General features: G+C 50.9%; 1 protein-coding gene across 4 annotated transcripts in view; it reads left to right on the forward strand.

The window, feature by feature from the left end:
• LOC148135307 (protein GOLM2-like) overlaps positions 1-14,571 on the forward strand; it is a 101,464-nt gene that overhangs the window by 86,565 nt on the left and 328 nt on the right. For all 4 annotated transcript variants that reach the window (XM_087985176.1, XM_087985179.1, XM_087985177.1 and 1 more), the window contains 3 exons: positions 3,370-3,424; positions 8,925-9,027; positions 10,637-10,679. In XM_087985176.1, the coding sequence (XP_087841302.1) occupies positions 3,370-3,424; positions 8,925-9,027; positions 10,637-10,679 (201 nt within the window). The remainder of the gene's footprint in view (positions 1-3,369; positions 3,425-8,924; positions 9,028-10,636; positions 10,680-14,571) is intronic.

The raw sequence follows: 14,571 nt of genomic DNA on the forward strand, positions 1-14,571 counted from the left end.
TGTTGCGCCGACCTGTGAACTATTCTCAGCTCGTCCCCCTACACTATCCCAAAATCATCCATGTGCTTATCCAAGGATTGTTGAAATCGCTCTAATATGGCTGAGTTACCTACATTAGCAGGTAGGGCCTTACCACTCTCTGTAAAGAACCTGCCTCTGACATCTGTCTTAAATCGATCACCCCTCAATTTGTAGTTATGCCCCCTTGTACACGCTGATGTCATCATCCTAGGAAAAGGACTTTCACTGTCTCCCCTATCTAATCCTCTGACCATCTTGGATGTCTCTATCAAATCCCCTCTTAGCCTTGTTTCCAATGAGAACAGACCCAAGTCTCTCAGCCTTTCCTCATAAGACCTTCCCTTCAGACCAGGCAACATCCTGGTAAATCTCCTCTGCACCTTTTCCAATGCTTCCACATCCTTCCCAAAATATGGCGACCAGAACATGTACACAATATTCCAAGAGTGGCCGCACCAGCGTTTTGTATGGCTGCAGCATGAACTCAATCCCTCTACCAATGAAACCTAACACACCGTATGCCTTCTTAACAGCACTATCCACCTGGGGAGCAACTTTCAGGGATCTCTGAACGTGGACTCCAAGATCCCTCTGCACGTCCACACAACCAAGAATCTTTTCATTGACCCAGTACTCTGCCTTCCTGTTATTCGTCCCAAAGTGCATCACTTCCCATTGAGCTGCATTGAACTCCATCTGCCACCTCTCAGCCCAATTCTGTAGTTTATCCAAGTCCCCCTGCAACCTGTAACATTCTTCCACACTGTCCACTATTTCACCGACTTTAGTGTCATCTGTAAATTTACTAATCCATCCACCTATGCCTGCGTCCAAGTCATTTATAAAAATGACAAACAGCAGTGGTCCCAAAACAGATCCATGTGGCACACCACTAGTAACCGGACTCCAGGCTGAATATTTTCCATCAACCACCACTCGCTGCCTTCTTTCAGAAAGCCAGTTTCTAATCCAAACTGCTCAATCACCCTCAACTCCATGCCTCTGCATTTTCTCCAACAGCCTAGCATGTGGAACCTTATTAAAGGCTTTACTGAAGTCCGTGTATACCACGTCAACTGCCCTACCCTCATCACCTTCGTCACCTTCTCAAAAATCTCAATGAGGTTTGTGAGACATGACCTGCCCTTGACGAAACCATGTTGACTATCTGAAATCAATTGTTGCTTGCTAGATGATTATAAATCTTATCTCTTATAACCCTTTCCAAAACCTTTTCAACGACAAATGTTCAGCAACACTCTCCAAGACCTTACCATTAAGTGTATAAGTCCTGCTAAGATTTGCTTTCTCAAAATGCAACACCTCGCATTTATCTAAATTAAACTCCATCTGCCACTCCTCAGCCCATTGGCCCATCTGATCAAGATCCTGTTGGATCTGAGACACACAGGTGAAACACAACAGGTCTGCCAACATCTGTGGAGAGAGAAAGCAGAATTAATGTTCCGCGTCCAGTGACCCTTCTTCAGAACTGAAACAGAGATAACCCTTTGAGTCTCACACAAATCTTGTTCAGAATGTCTGAAGAGGTTAGGTAGATTGGGAGAGGGTGTGGGGGCTGGAGGGGGTGACAGTGAGAGGGAAGGGGTGTAGGGGCTGGAGGGGGTGACAGAGATAGGGTGGGGATGTAGGGGCTGGAGGGGGTGACAGAGATAGGGAGGGGTTGTAGGGGCTGGAGGAGGTGACAGAGATAGGGAGAGGGTGTGAGGGCTGGAGGGGGTGACAGTGAGAGGGAGGGGATGTAGGGGCTGGAGGAGGTGACAGAGATAGGGAGGGGGTATAGGGGCTGGAGGAGGTGACAGAGATAGGGAGGGGGTGGAGGGGGGACAGAGATGGTGGTGGAAGGGGCTGGAGGAGGTGACAGAGATAGGGAGGGGGTGTATGGGCTGGAGGAGGTGACAGTGAGAGGGAAGGGGTGTAGGGGCTGGAGGGGGTGACAGAGATAGGGTGGGGATGTAGGGGCTGGAGGGGGTGACAGAGATAGGGAGGGGTTGTAGGGGCTGGAGGAGGTGACAGAGATAGGGAGGGGGTGTAGGGGGCTGGAGGGGGTGACAGAAATAGGGAGGGGGTGTAGGGGGCTGGAGGGGGTGACAGAGATAGGGAGGGGTTGTAGGGGCTGGAGGAGGTGACAGAGATAGGGAGGGGGTGTAGGGGGCTGGAGGGGGTGACAGAGATAGGGAGAGGGTGTGAGGGCTGGAGGAGGTGACAGAGATAGGGAGGGGGTATAGGGGCTGGAGGAGGTGACAGAGATAGGGAGGGGGTGTAGGGGGTGGAGGGGGGACAGAGATGGTGGTGGAAGGGGCTGGAGGAGGTGACAGAGATAGGGAGGGGGTGTATGGGCTGGAGGGGGTGACAGAGATAGGAAGGGGGTGTCGGGGGCTGGAGGAGGTGACAGAGAAAGGGAGGGGGTGTGGGGGGTTGGAGGAGGTGACAGAGATAGGGAGGGGGATGGAGGAGGTGACAGAGATAGGGAGGGGGTGTAGGGAGCTGGAGGAGGTAACAGAAATAAGGAGGGGATGTAGGGGCTGGAGGAACTGACAGAGATGTATGTAAATATGTGTAGATCCTGTCCCTCTAGAATCCCCTCCAACAACCTGCCCACCCCCCCCCCCCCACTGATGTCAGGCTCTGTAGTTCCCTGGCATTTCCTCACCACCTTTCTTAAAAAATGCCACACGTTAGCCAACCTCCATCCTTCCGGCACCTCACCTGTGATTATTGAAATGTCTCAGCAAGGGGCCCAGCAATCGCTTCCCAGAGAGTTCATGAGGGTGGCTCAGTGGTTAGCACCGCTGCCTCACAGCGCCAGGGACCCAGGTTCGATCCCTGTCTCAGGTGACTGTCTGTGTGGAGTTTGCACACTCTCCCCGTGTCTGGGTGGATTTCCTCCCACAATCCCAAAGACGTGCAGGTTAGGGTGGATTGGTAAATGTGGAATAATAGGATCGGGTGGGTTACTCTTTGGAGGATCGGTGTGGACATGTCAGGCATATTTCCACACTGTGAGGCTTCTATGATTCTGGGATGCTCCTTATCAGGTCCTGGGGATTGAAGACATCCAGCACCTCCTTTTCAAGGTATCAAAATTTACAGCCCCAAAGTTTTCAGACTTCCATATCCTTCTCTGTAGTGAATACCAATGTGAAATATTCCATTAAATCCACCGGAATTACCACCACACTATCTCCCTCTAAATTATTATCGAGGCGCCATTTAGGAGGACGTGGTCGTCAAAGGTGCTATGTAAATGCACACTGGGGTTAAGCACGCTGTACGAAGGGAAGCTAATTTGTGTTTTTGTCTTTCGCTCTTGCTCCCCGTTGTCAGAAAAAACTGGCGGACGACGTCGAGAAACAGAAAGGTGAAGTGAAGGCAAAAGCAGGTACGGCTCTGAGCTATCTTTGTGAATGCCTGGGACCAGATGGGCAGAGGAGTGGCAGATGGAGTTTAATTTAGATAAATGCGAGGTGCTGCGTTTTGGAAAGGCAAAGCAGGGCAGGACTTATCCACTTAATGGTGAGGTCTGAGGGAGTGTTGCTGAACAAAGAGAGTGCAGGTTCACAGCTTCTTGAAAGTGGAGTCGCAGGTAGATAGGATAGTGAAGGCGGCGTTTGGTATGCTTTCCTGTATTGGTCAGTGCATAGGAGTTGGGAGGTCATGTTGCGGCTATACATTGGTGAGGCCGCTTTTGGAATATTGCATTCCGTTCTGGTCCCCCTGCTGCAGGAAGGATGTTAGGAAACTTGAAAGGGTTAGGAAAAGATTTACAAGGATGTTGGAGGGTTTGAGCCACAGGGAGAGGCTAAACAGGCCGGGGCTGTTTTCCCTGGAGTGTCGGAGGCTGAGGGGTGACCTTATAGAGGTTTACAAAATCATGAGGGGCATGGATAGGGTAAAGAGACAAGGTCTTTTCCTTGGGCTGGGGGAGTCTAAAACTAGGGGGAACAGGGGTTGAAGGTGAGAGGGGAATGATATAAAAGAGACCTAAGGGGTAACATTTTCACACAGAGGGTGGTACGTGTATGGAATGAGCTGCCAGAGGAAGTGGTGGATTCTGGATTAGTGATGCTGGAAGAGCACAGCAGCGTCCAAGGACAGGCAAAATCGACGTTTCGGGCAAAAGCCCTTCATCAGGAATAAAGGCAGAGAGCCTGAAGCGTGGAGAGATAAGCTAGAGGAGGGTGGGGGTGGGGAGAAAGTAGCATAGAGTACAATAGGTCAGTGGGGGAGGGGATGAAGGTGATGAGGCTGGTCCAATTACAGCATTTAAAAAGCATCTGATTAATAGGAAGGGTTTGGAGGGATACAGGCCAAGTGCTGGCAAATGGGACTAGATTAGGTTAGGATATCTGGTCGGCATGGACGGGTTGGACTGAAGGGTCTGTTTCCGTGCTGTACATCTGACTCTATGTGCTAAAAGTGAAAGTAAAGCTTCCTCTACACGGTCCCTCCCACCATCCCAGCACAGGGACAGCATGGGGTTAGATACAGAGTAAAGCTCCCTCTACACCGTCCCCATCAAACATTCCAAAGACAGGAACAGCACAGGGTTAGATACAGAGTAAAGCTCCCTCTTCATTGTCCCCCATCAAACACTCCCAGGGACAGGGACAGCACGGGGTTAGATACAGAGTAAAGCTCCCTCTACACTGTCCACCCATCAAACACTCCCAGGACAGGGACAGCACGGGGTTAGTTACAGAGCTTTACACTGTCCCCCCATCAAACACTCCCAGGACAGGGACAGCACGGGGTTAGTTACAGAGTAAAGCTCCCTCTACACTGTCCCCCCATCAAACACTCTGAGGACAGGGACAGCACGGGGTTAGTTACAGAGTAAAGCTCCCTCTTTATTCCCCCCTATCAAACACTCTGAGGACAGGGACAGCACTGGGTTAGATAAAGAGTAAAGCTCACTCTACACTGTCGCCCCCATCCCAGGGACAGGGACAGCACAGTGTAGATACAGAGTAAAGCTCCCTCTACACCGTCCCTATCAAACACTCCCAGGGACAGGTAGAGACCATAAGGTCTGAGTGGCTAATGTCGGCCATTTGGCCCACTGAGTCTGTACAACCATTCCTTGAGCTCCGGGCTGATCTGACCACCATCGGCATCACTATCCTGCCGTTTGCCCGAAACCTCGATCCCCTTTCCTGATCCAGCGTCTGGTGTTTGTTCCTCATGAACTGCGGGAGACAAATTGTTGTCAGGGCCAGAGCAGTGCCAGTTCCCAAACTGAGGCAAACCACTGGAGCGGACAGGAGAGTATTATCGAAATTCCAAACTTCCTCCCTGCACAAACCTAGTCCCAGTCACAGTTTAATGTCATTAATGGCCTGTGAGATGAGGCAGGGATATATCATACAGCATGGAAATTGACCTTAGGCTGGCACCGTGGCTCAGTGGTTAGCACCGCTGCCTCCCAGCGCCAGGGACTCGGGTTCGATTCTCCCCTCGGGCGACTATCTGTGTGGAGTTTGCACATTCTTCCCTCCCCCATGTCTGTGTGGGTTTCCACGAGATGCTCTGGTTTCCTCCTACAGTCCAAAGATTCGCAGGTTAGGGTGGATTGGCCATGGGAAATTGTCCCATAGTGTCGAGGTATATGCAGGTTAGGGTGGATTGGCCATGCTAAATTGTCCCATAGTGCCCAGGGATGTGCAGGTTAGGGTGGATTGGCCATGCTAAATTGTCCTGTAGTGCCCAGGGATGTGCAGGTTAGGGTGGATTGGCCATGCTAAATTGTCCTGTAGTGTCAGGGATGTGCAGGTTAGGTTGGATTGGCCATGCTAAATTGTCCTGTAGTGTCAGGGATGTGCAGGTTAGGGTGGATTGGCCATGCTAAATTGTCCCATAGTGTCGAGATATATGCAGGTTAGGGTGGATTGGCCATGCTAAATTGTCCCATAGTGCCCAGGGATGTGCAGGTTAGGGTGGATTGGCCATGCTAAATTGTCCTGTAGTGCCCAGGGATGTGCAGGTTAGGGTGGATTGGCCATGCTAAATTGTCCTGTAGTGTCAGGGATGTGCAGGTTAGGGTGGATTGGCCATGCTAAATTGTCCTGTAGTGCCCAGGGATGTGCAGGTTAGGGTGGATTGGCCATACTAAATTGTCCCGTAGTGCCCAGGGATGTGCAGGTTAGGGTGGATTGGCCATGCTAAATTGTCCCGTAGTGCCCAGGGATGTGCAGGTTAGGGTGGATTGGCCATGCTAAATTGTCCCATAGTGCCCAGGGATGTGTAGGTTAGGGTGGATTGGCCATGCTAAATCGTCCCGTAGTGCCCAGGGATATGCAGGTTAGGGTGCATTAGTCAGGGATAAATATAGGATAATAGGGTCGGGGAATTGGTCTGGGAGGGTTACTGTTTGGAGTTTTAGTGTGGACCTGTTGGGCCGAAGGTCCTGTTTCCACACTGTAGGGGTTCTTTTGCTCCAATTTGTCCATGATGCCCAGATATCCTCAATTAATCTCGTTCTGTTTGCCATGGAGTTTAAAAACAGGGAGGTTATGCTGCAGCTGGACAGGGAGCTGGTGCGGCCACACCTGGGAGTACAGTGTCCAGTTTCGGTGTCCTTACTTGAGAAAGGATGTAGTGGGCCCTGGAGGGCGGGTGGGGGGCGCACAGGAGGTTCAATGGGTTGTTTCTGGAGTTCAGAGGGTTGGCTCATGAGGAGAGATTGAGCAGGCTGGGATTATACTCACCGGAATTTAGATGAATGAGGGGGGATCTTATGATGAAGGGACTGGATAAGATCGAAGGCTGTTCCCGCTGGAGGGTGAAGCTAGAACGACGGGGGTGCGTCCCCTCAAAATAAGGAGGGGAGCAGATTTCGGGCTGAGCTGAGGAGGAACCTCTTCACCCAGAGGGTTGGGAATGTGTGGGAATCCCCGCCCAGTTGAGGCTACCTCATTGAATGTTTACAAGACAAGGATCGAATTTGGAGCAGTAAAGGGATTGGGGGTTACGGTGAGCGGGGGCGGAGGAAGTGGAGCTAAGTTCGTGAGAACGGTCGGCCATGATCTTATTGAACGGCGGAGCAGGCCCGAGGGGTAAGATGGCCGCCTCCCGCTCCTCCTCCTCCGACACAGCACGGAAACAGACCTTTCGGTTCAACTCTGACCAGATATCCTAATCTAGTCCCATTTACCAGCACTTGGCCCATATCCCTCCAAACCCTTCCTATTCATGTCCCCATCCAGATGCCTCTTAAATGTTGCAATTGTACCAGCCTCCACCACATCCTCTGGCAGCTCATTCCATACACGCACCACCCTCTGTGTGAAAAAGTTGCCCCTTAGGTCTCTTTTATATCTTTCCCCTCTCACCCTAAACCTATCCCCATTAGTTCTGGACTCTCCCACCCCAAAAAAACTTTGTATTTACCCTATCCATGCCCCTCATGATTGTATAAACCTCCCTCAGCACTCACACACACACACACTCCCTTTCTCTCTCTCTCTCACACACACACATTCTCTCTCTCTCTCTCACACACACACATTCCCTTTCTCTCTCTCTCTCTCTCTCACACACACACATTCTCTCTCTCTCCCTCTCACACACACACACAGACACACACACACACGCTCTCTCTCTCACACACGCTTACATTCTCTCTTACACATATAAACACGCACACACAGACACAGATACACACATGCAGACACATTCATACAATCACACACAGACACACACTGTCACTCACGCACACAAGTTCTTACACACATAGCACACGCTCACTCTCTCACACACACACTTGCAGACACAAATACGCACACTCGCAACTGTACACACGTTGACACACACATGCACACTCAACTGTACACACACTGTAAACACACATGCACACTCACAACTGTACATACACTGTAAACACATATGTACACTTCCAACTGTACACACTGACACATGCGCACAACTATACACACATGTGCACTCACACGCACACTCACAGCTGTACACACACTGACACACGCACACTCACAACTGTACACACACTGACACATTTGTTGCCCGTCCTTAATTGCCCCCGTGAGGCTTGCTAGGGCTCAGTCAGAGGGTAGTTCGGGATCATCGATTCCAGTGCCGAATGGGGGTGGGGGCAAACTGAAAACTGGAGCTGCGATCAATGCCATCTCGCCTAGGACGGTGGAATGGGTTCGAAGGCCAAAGGGCCTCAGACTGGGAAGGTCTGGGGGTCAGCTGGTTCATGATGCAGAGTCATGCCAACAGCGCAGGGTTCAATTCCTGACCCTAGCTGAAGTCCCGAGGGAGTCTCTACCTTCTCGCTCTGTCCTGTTTGGATTGAACCTGCCCGAATTTATCTCTCTCTCTCTCTCTAGTGAGAGAGCAGCCTATGTCTCTGGTGTTATGTGTCCATCACCGAATGCCAAATGGTGGCAAACGGGATGAGGTCAGATTGGCATTGCTGGTTGGCATGGACGGGTCGGTTTCCGTGCTGTACACCTCTGTGATTGAGATAAGGAGAAATTTCTTCCCCCAACGAGTTGGGAGTCTGTGGAATGTGTTTGAGGCCAAAACGTTGTGTGTCTACTAGAAGGAGGTAGATATAGCTCTTGTAGCTAAAAGGATCATGGGATATGGGGAGAGTGCAAGATTAGGATATCGAGCTCAATATTCGGCCATATTGAAGTCTTAGCAGTCCTGAGGGGCAGAATGGCCTGCTCTTGCTCCTACCTCCTACGTCTCTACTTTTAAGGAAAAGTCTCAGGGTCTGCACCTGAAAGGGAGCTAGAGGGGTCAGGGAGAGCGAGAGGAATATTTGATGGAAATAACACAGAGTGCCTGATGGGAAATTGCGAGTCCAGCCTGTTTGCTTGCTCAGAAATGTTCCAATTTAAAATTCCCCTGTGTAGATGAGCTCAAGAAAATGGAGGAAGAGAAAAAGAAAGTGGAAGCCAACCTGGAGGAGTTCAAGAAGCTCTGTGAAGTGGCCGACAAGATGAAAGATTTGACAAAGTAGGAGTCACCCCACCAGAGGGACATTCAACCTCAAAGTGTGTGTGTGTGAGAGAGATAAACTGTGTGTGTGTGTGAGGGTGTGTGTGAGGGTGTGTGTGTGTGTATGTGTGTGTGAGGGTGTATGTGTGTGAGAGAGATTGTGAGTGTGTGTGTGAGGGTGTGTGTGTGTGAGAGAGAGTGTGTGTATGTGAGAGTGTGTAAGTGTGTGAGGGTGAGAGAGTGTGTGTGTGTGAGGGTGAGAGAGTATGTGTGTGTGTGTGAGGCTGTGTGTGTGTGTGTGTTTGTGTGTCAGGTTGAGAGAGTGTGTGTGTGTGAGAGAGTGTGTGTGTGAGAGAGAGAGTGTGTGCATGTGTGTATGTGAGAGAGAGTGTGTGTGTGTGTTTGAGGGTAAGAGTGTGCGTGTGTGAGGGTGAGAGAGTGCGTGTGTGTTTGTGTGTATGAGAGAGTGTGCGTGTGTGTTGAGAGAGGGAGGGAGTGAGAGGGTGTGTGAGTGTGAGAGTGTGTGTGTGTGAGAGAGTGGGAGAGAGTTGTGTAAGAGAGAGAATGTGTGTGTATGAGAGAGGGAGAGCGTGTGTGTGTGCATGTGTGTATGTGAGAGAGAGAGTGTGTATATTTGTGAGAGAGGGAGAGAGAGTGTGTGTGAGTGTGAGAGTGTGAGAGAGAGAGTGTGTGTGAGAGAGTGTCTGTGTGTGTGAGAGAGAGGGGGAGAGAGTGTGTCTGTGTGTATGTGTGTGTCTGTGTGAGAGGGAGAGTGTGTGTGTGTGAGAGATGGAGAGGGGGAGAGTGTGTGTGTAAGAGAGAGAGGGAGAGAGTGTGTGTGAGAGAGTGTGTGTGAGAGAGAGAGGGAGATTGAGTGTGTGTGTGTGTGTGAGAGTGTGTATTTGTGAGAGAGGGTGAGAGAGAGTGAATGAGCCAGAAAGAGAGATAGTGTATGAGAGTGTGTGTGCGTGAGAGAGTGTGTGTGTATGAGCGAGAGAGTGAGTGTGTGCATGTGTGAGAGAGAGAGGGAGAATGTGTGTGCATGTGTGAGAGAGAGAGGGAGAATGTGTGTGCAAATGAGAGAGAGGGAGAATGTGTGTGTGTGTACGTGCATGTGGGTAGATGAAAGAGTGTGTGTGTGAGAGTAAGCGACAGAGAGTGTGTGTGTGAGCGAGGGAGAGTGTGTGCATGAGAGGGAGAGAGAGTGTGAGTGAGAGAGAATGTGAGCATGACAGAGTGAGAGAGAGAGTGTGTGTGAGGGAAGTGGGGGTGGGGGAAGGGGGGGTGAGGGAAGCAGGGGGTTGGGGGAAGGGGTTTGGGGAAGGAGTGTGGGGGAAGTGGGGGGTTGAGGGAAGCAGGGAATGGGGGAAATCGGTGGTGTGGGAAGGGCGTGGGGAGAGGTGAGCTGTGAGCAGGGATGTTGGAACAGTGGGAAGTAGTGACCTTCCGAAGGTGGGGACCAGCAGTACCAAGCTGGTGCCCTGGGTTTCCTGTGTACAAATTGGGCACAATGCGGGGCTAATGTTTAATGAACAACACGCAAAATCTTCCGAGGTATCAGAAAGGCTGATGATTTATTAACCGTCTGACCCTAACCTGTCTCTCTCACTCTCTCTCTTTGTTCCAGGAAGCTCTGCCCACAGCAACCTTCCATTCAGAGCCAGGCCTAGGTAAGACTATCTGTCCCCATTTCCCTTTCAATCACACCCCACAAACACGGGGACGTCCTGCTCCCTCTGCGAATCTGGGTTTCCCAACAGCAATTTTCCATCCTCCTTCACTCCCCCTTTCGTGACACGCGGTTCCCATGGGAACCTTTTATTTGATGCCTCTGCCCATTGCGCTGGTCCGGGTTGAGGTACCCAGTCATGGTATATGGTGGCTATAGAGACATCCAGCATGGAAACAGACCCTTCGGCCCACCCAGTCCGTGCTGAACAGATCCCGAACTAAACTAGTCCCACCCATATCCCTCCAAACCTTTCCTGTTCATGAACTTATCCAAATGTTTTTGAAATGTTATAACTGTGCCCACATCCATCACTTCCTCTGGAAATTCATTCCACACCCGATCCACCTCAACACCTTTCTCTTCCCTCCCTAAAAAAGTACACCCCCTAGTTTTGAACACCCCACCCTAGGGAAAAGATCACCTTATCTATTCCCCCAGCAATGTTTTACAAACCTCGCTGAGGTCGCCCTCCGACACTCCAGTGAGAAAAAGTCCCATCACTCTTTATAACTCAAACCCTCCATACCCGGCATCACCCTGGTGAATCTCTGCTGAGCCCTCTCCAGTTTAATAATCTCCTTCTTGTAACAGGGCGACTAGAGCTGGACACAGTTCTCCAGACGAGGCCTCACCAATGTCTTGTACAACCCCAACATGACGTCCCCAACTCCTGTACTCAAAGGCCTGAGCAATGAAGGCAAGCGTGATAAACGCCTTCTTAACCACCCTGACTACCCGTGGTGCAGACTTCAAACAATTATGTCCCTGTTCGACAACATCCCTGGACACTATGGGACAATTTAGCATGGCCGATCCACCCGAACCTGCACATCCCTGGGCACTACGGGACAATTTAGCATGGCCGATCCACCCGAACCTGCACATCCCTGGGCACTATGGGACAATTTAGCATGGCCAATCCACCCTAACCTGCACATCCCTGGGCACTACGGGACAATTTAGCACGGCCAATCCACCCTAACCTGTACATCCCTGGGCACTACGGGACAATTTAGCATGGCCAATCCACCCTAACCTGCACATCCCTGGACATTATGGGACAATTTAGCATGGCCAATCCACCCTAATCTACACATCCCTGGGCACTACGGGACAATTTAGCATGGCCAATCCACCCTAACCTACACATCCCTGGGCACTACGGGACAATTTAGCACGGCCAATCCACCCTAACCTGCACATCCCTGGGCACTATGGGACAATTTAGCATGGCCAATCCACCCTAACCTACACATCCCTGGGCACTACGGGACAATTTAGCATGGCCAATCCACCCTAACCTACACATCCCTGGGCACTACGGGACAATTTAGCACGGCCAATCCACCCTAACCTGCACATCCCTGGGCACTATGGGACAATTTAGCATGGCCAATCCACCCTAACCTACACATCCCTGGGCACTACGGGACAATTTAGCATGGCCAATCCACCCTAACCTACACATCCCTGGGCACTACGGGACAATTTAGCACGGCCAATCCACCCTAACCTGCACATCCCTGGGCACTATGGGACAATTTAGCATGGCCAATCCACCCTAACCTACACATCCCTGGGCACTATGGGACAATTTAGCATGGCCAATCCACCCTAACCTGCACATCCCTGGGCACTACGGGACAATTTAGCATGGCCAATCCACCCTAACCTGCACATCCCTGGGCACTATGGGACAATTTAGCATGGCCAATCCACCCTAACCTACACATCCCTGGGCACTACGGGACAATTTAGCATGGCCAATCCACCCTAATCTGCACATCCCTGGGCACTATGGGACAATTTGAACTCCAGTGAACCCAGGCCTGGCTGAACCAATGGAACAGTCCTGCCTTCCCCGCTTTCTCAGCCAAGGAACTCTCCACTGTCCTCACTCTGTGGCGAGTAGGTCTTTCCGCGGAGCAGGAGACCCAATCCGGTCGCCTCACATTCCCTCCTCTGCCTGTCCGGGAATTGCCTTGAGCCTCACTTTCCCGGTCTGGGATCCGGGAGGTCCTGAACTCAGGTCCCAGGAACTGCAGCGCCCAGGTCCTGCTTGCTGACAGTCAGAGGTAAGGGCTGTGCTCCCCGAGGTGCTGTGTCTGGACGGGATGAGAATCAGGAACACTCTGCTCCCCGCCCCCCCGTGACCGTCACAGAGGCAGCTGTGGCAACGTGGACCCTTTCTTAGTCTCTGTAGCTCTCTGACAGGAGAAGACACGACTGTGGGTTGGGCGGCAGGCGGTCGGGAAAGTGTCCAGTTACATAGAACATAGAAGAATACAGCGCAGTACAGGCCCTTGGGCCCTCGATGTTGCGCCGATCCAAGCCCACCTAAACTACACTAACCCACTATCCTCCATATACCTATCCAATGCCCTCTTAAATGCCCATAAAGAGGGAGAGTCCACCACTGTTACTGGCAGGGCATTCCATGAACTAACGACTCGCTGAGTGAAGAACCTACCCCTAACATCAGTCCTATATCTACCCCCCCTTAATTTAAAGCTATGCCCCCTTGTAATACCCGACTCAATACGCGGGAAAAGGTTCATACTGTCGACCCTATCTAACCCCCTAATCATCTTGTACACCTCAATCAAGTCACCCCTAAACCTTCTTTTCTCTAGTGAAAACAGCCCCAAGTGCCTCAGTCTTTCCTCATACGATTTTCCTTCCATACCAGGCAACATCCTGGTAAACCTCCTCTGCACCCGTTCCAATGCCTCCACATCCTTCCTATAGTATGGCGACCAAAACTGCACACAATATTCCAGATGCGGCCGTACCAGAGTCTTATACAACTGCATCATGACCTCAGGACTCCGGAACTCAATTCCTCTACCAATAAAAGCCAGTACGCCATATGCCTTCCTCACCGCACTATTTACCTGGGTGGCAACTTTCAGAGATCTGTGTACATGGACACCAAGATCCCTCTGCTCATCCACACTACCAAGTATCCGACCATTAGCCCAGTACCCCATCTTTTTGTTATTCTTCCCAAAGTGAATCACCTCGCACTTAGCTACATTGAATTCCATCTGCCACCTTTCTGCCCAGTTCTGCAGCTTCTCTATATCCTGCTGTAACCTGCCACATGCTTCCTCACTGTCAACAACTCCTCCGACTTTCGTATCATCCGCAAACTTGCTCACCCAACCTTCTAACCCCTCTTCCAGGTCATTTATAAAAATGACAAACAGCAATGGTCCCAAAACAGATCCTTGCGGAACACCGCTAGTGACGGCACTCCATGAAGAAACTTTGCCATCAACTACTACCCTCTGTCTTCTTCCATCCAGCCAATTTCTAATCCAAACCTCCAACTCACCCTCAATGCCATATCTCCGTATTTTCTGCAGTAGCCTACCATGGGGAACCTTATCAAACGCCTTACTAAAATCCATATACACCACATCTACCGCTTTCCCCTCATCAACCTCCTTCGTCACCTTTTCAAAGAATTCAATAAGGTTTGTGAGGCACGACCTGCCCTTCACAAAACCATGCTGACTGTCCTTGATCACATTATTCCTATCCAGATGTGCATAAATCCTATCCCTTACAATTCTCTCTAAGACTTTGCCCACAACAGAAGTGAGACTCACCGGCCTATAGTTACTAGGGTTATCCCTACTCCCCTTTTTGAACAAGGGAACCACATTTGCTATCCTCCAGTCTTCTGGGACTACTCCTGTAGACAAAGAGGACATAAAAATCAAGGCCAATGGCTCTGCAATCTCCTCCCTTGCTTACCGTGGGTCAGCATGAACCTGACATCTCTCCCGACCCGTCAATTCTGATATCACCTCCCGGCGAGACTT

The sequence above is a fragment of the Chiloscyllium plagiosum genome, unplaced genomic scaffold (genome assembly GCF_037043375.1).
Source record: "Chiloscyllium plagiosum isolate Xiang-an unplaced genomic scaffold, Cpla_swu_hap1 HiC_scaffold_50, whole genome shotgun sequence".
Lineage (NCBI taxonomy): Eukaryota > Metazoa > Chordata > Chondrichthyes > Orectolobiformes > Hemiscylliidae > Chiloscyllium > Chiloscyllium plagiosum.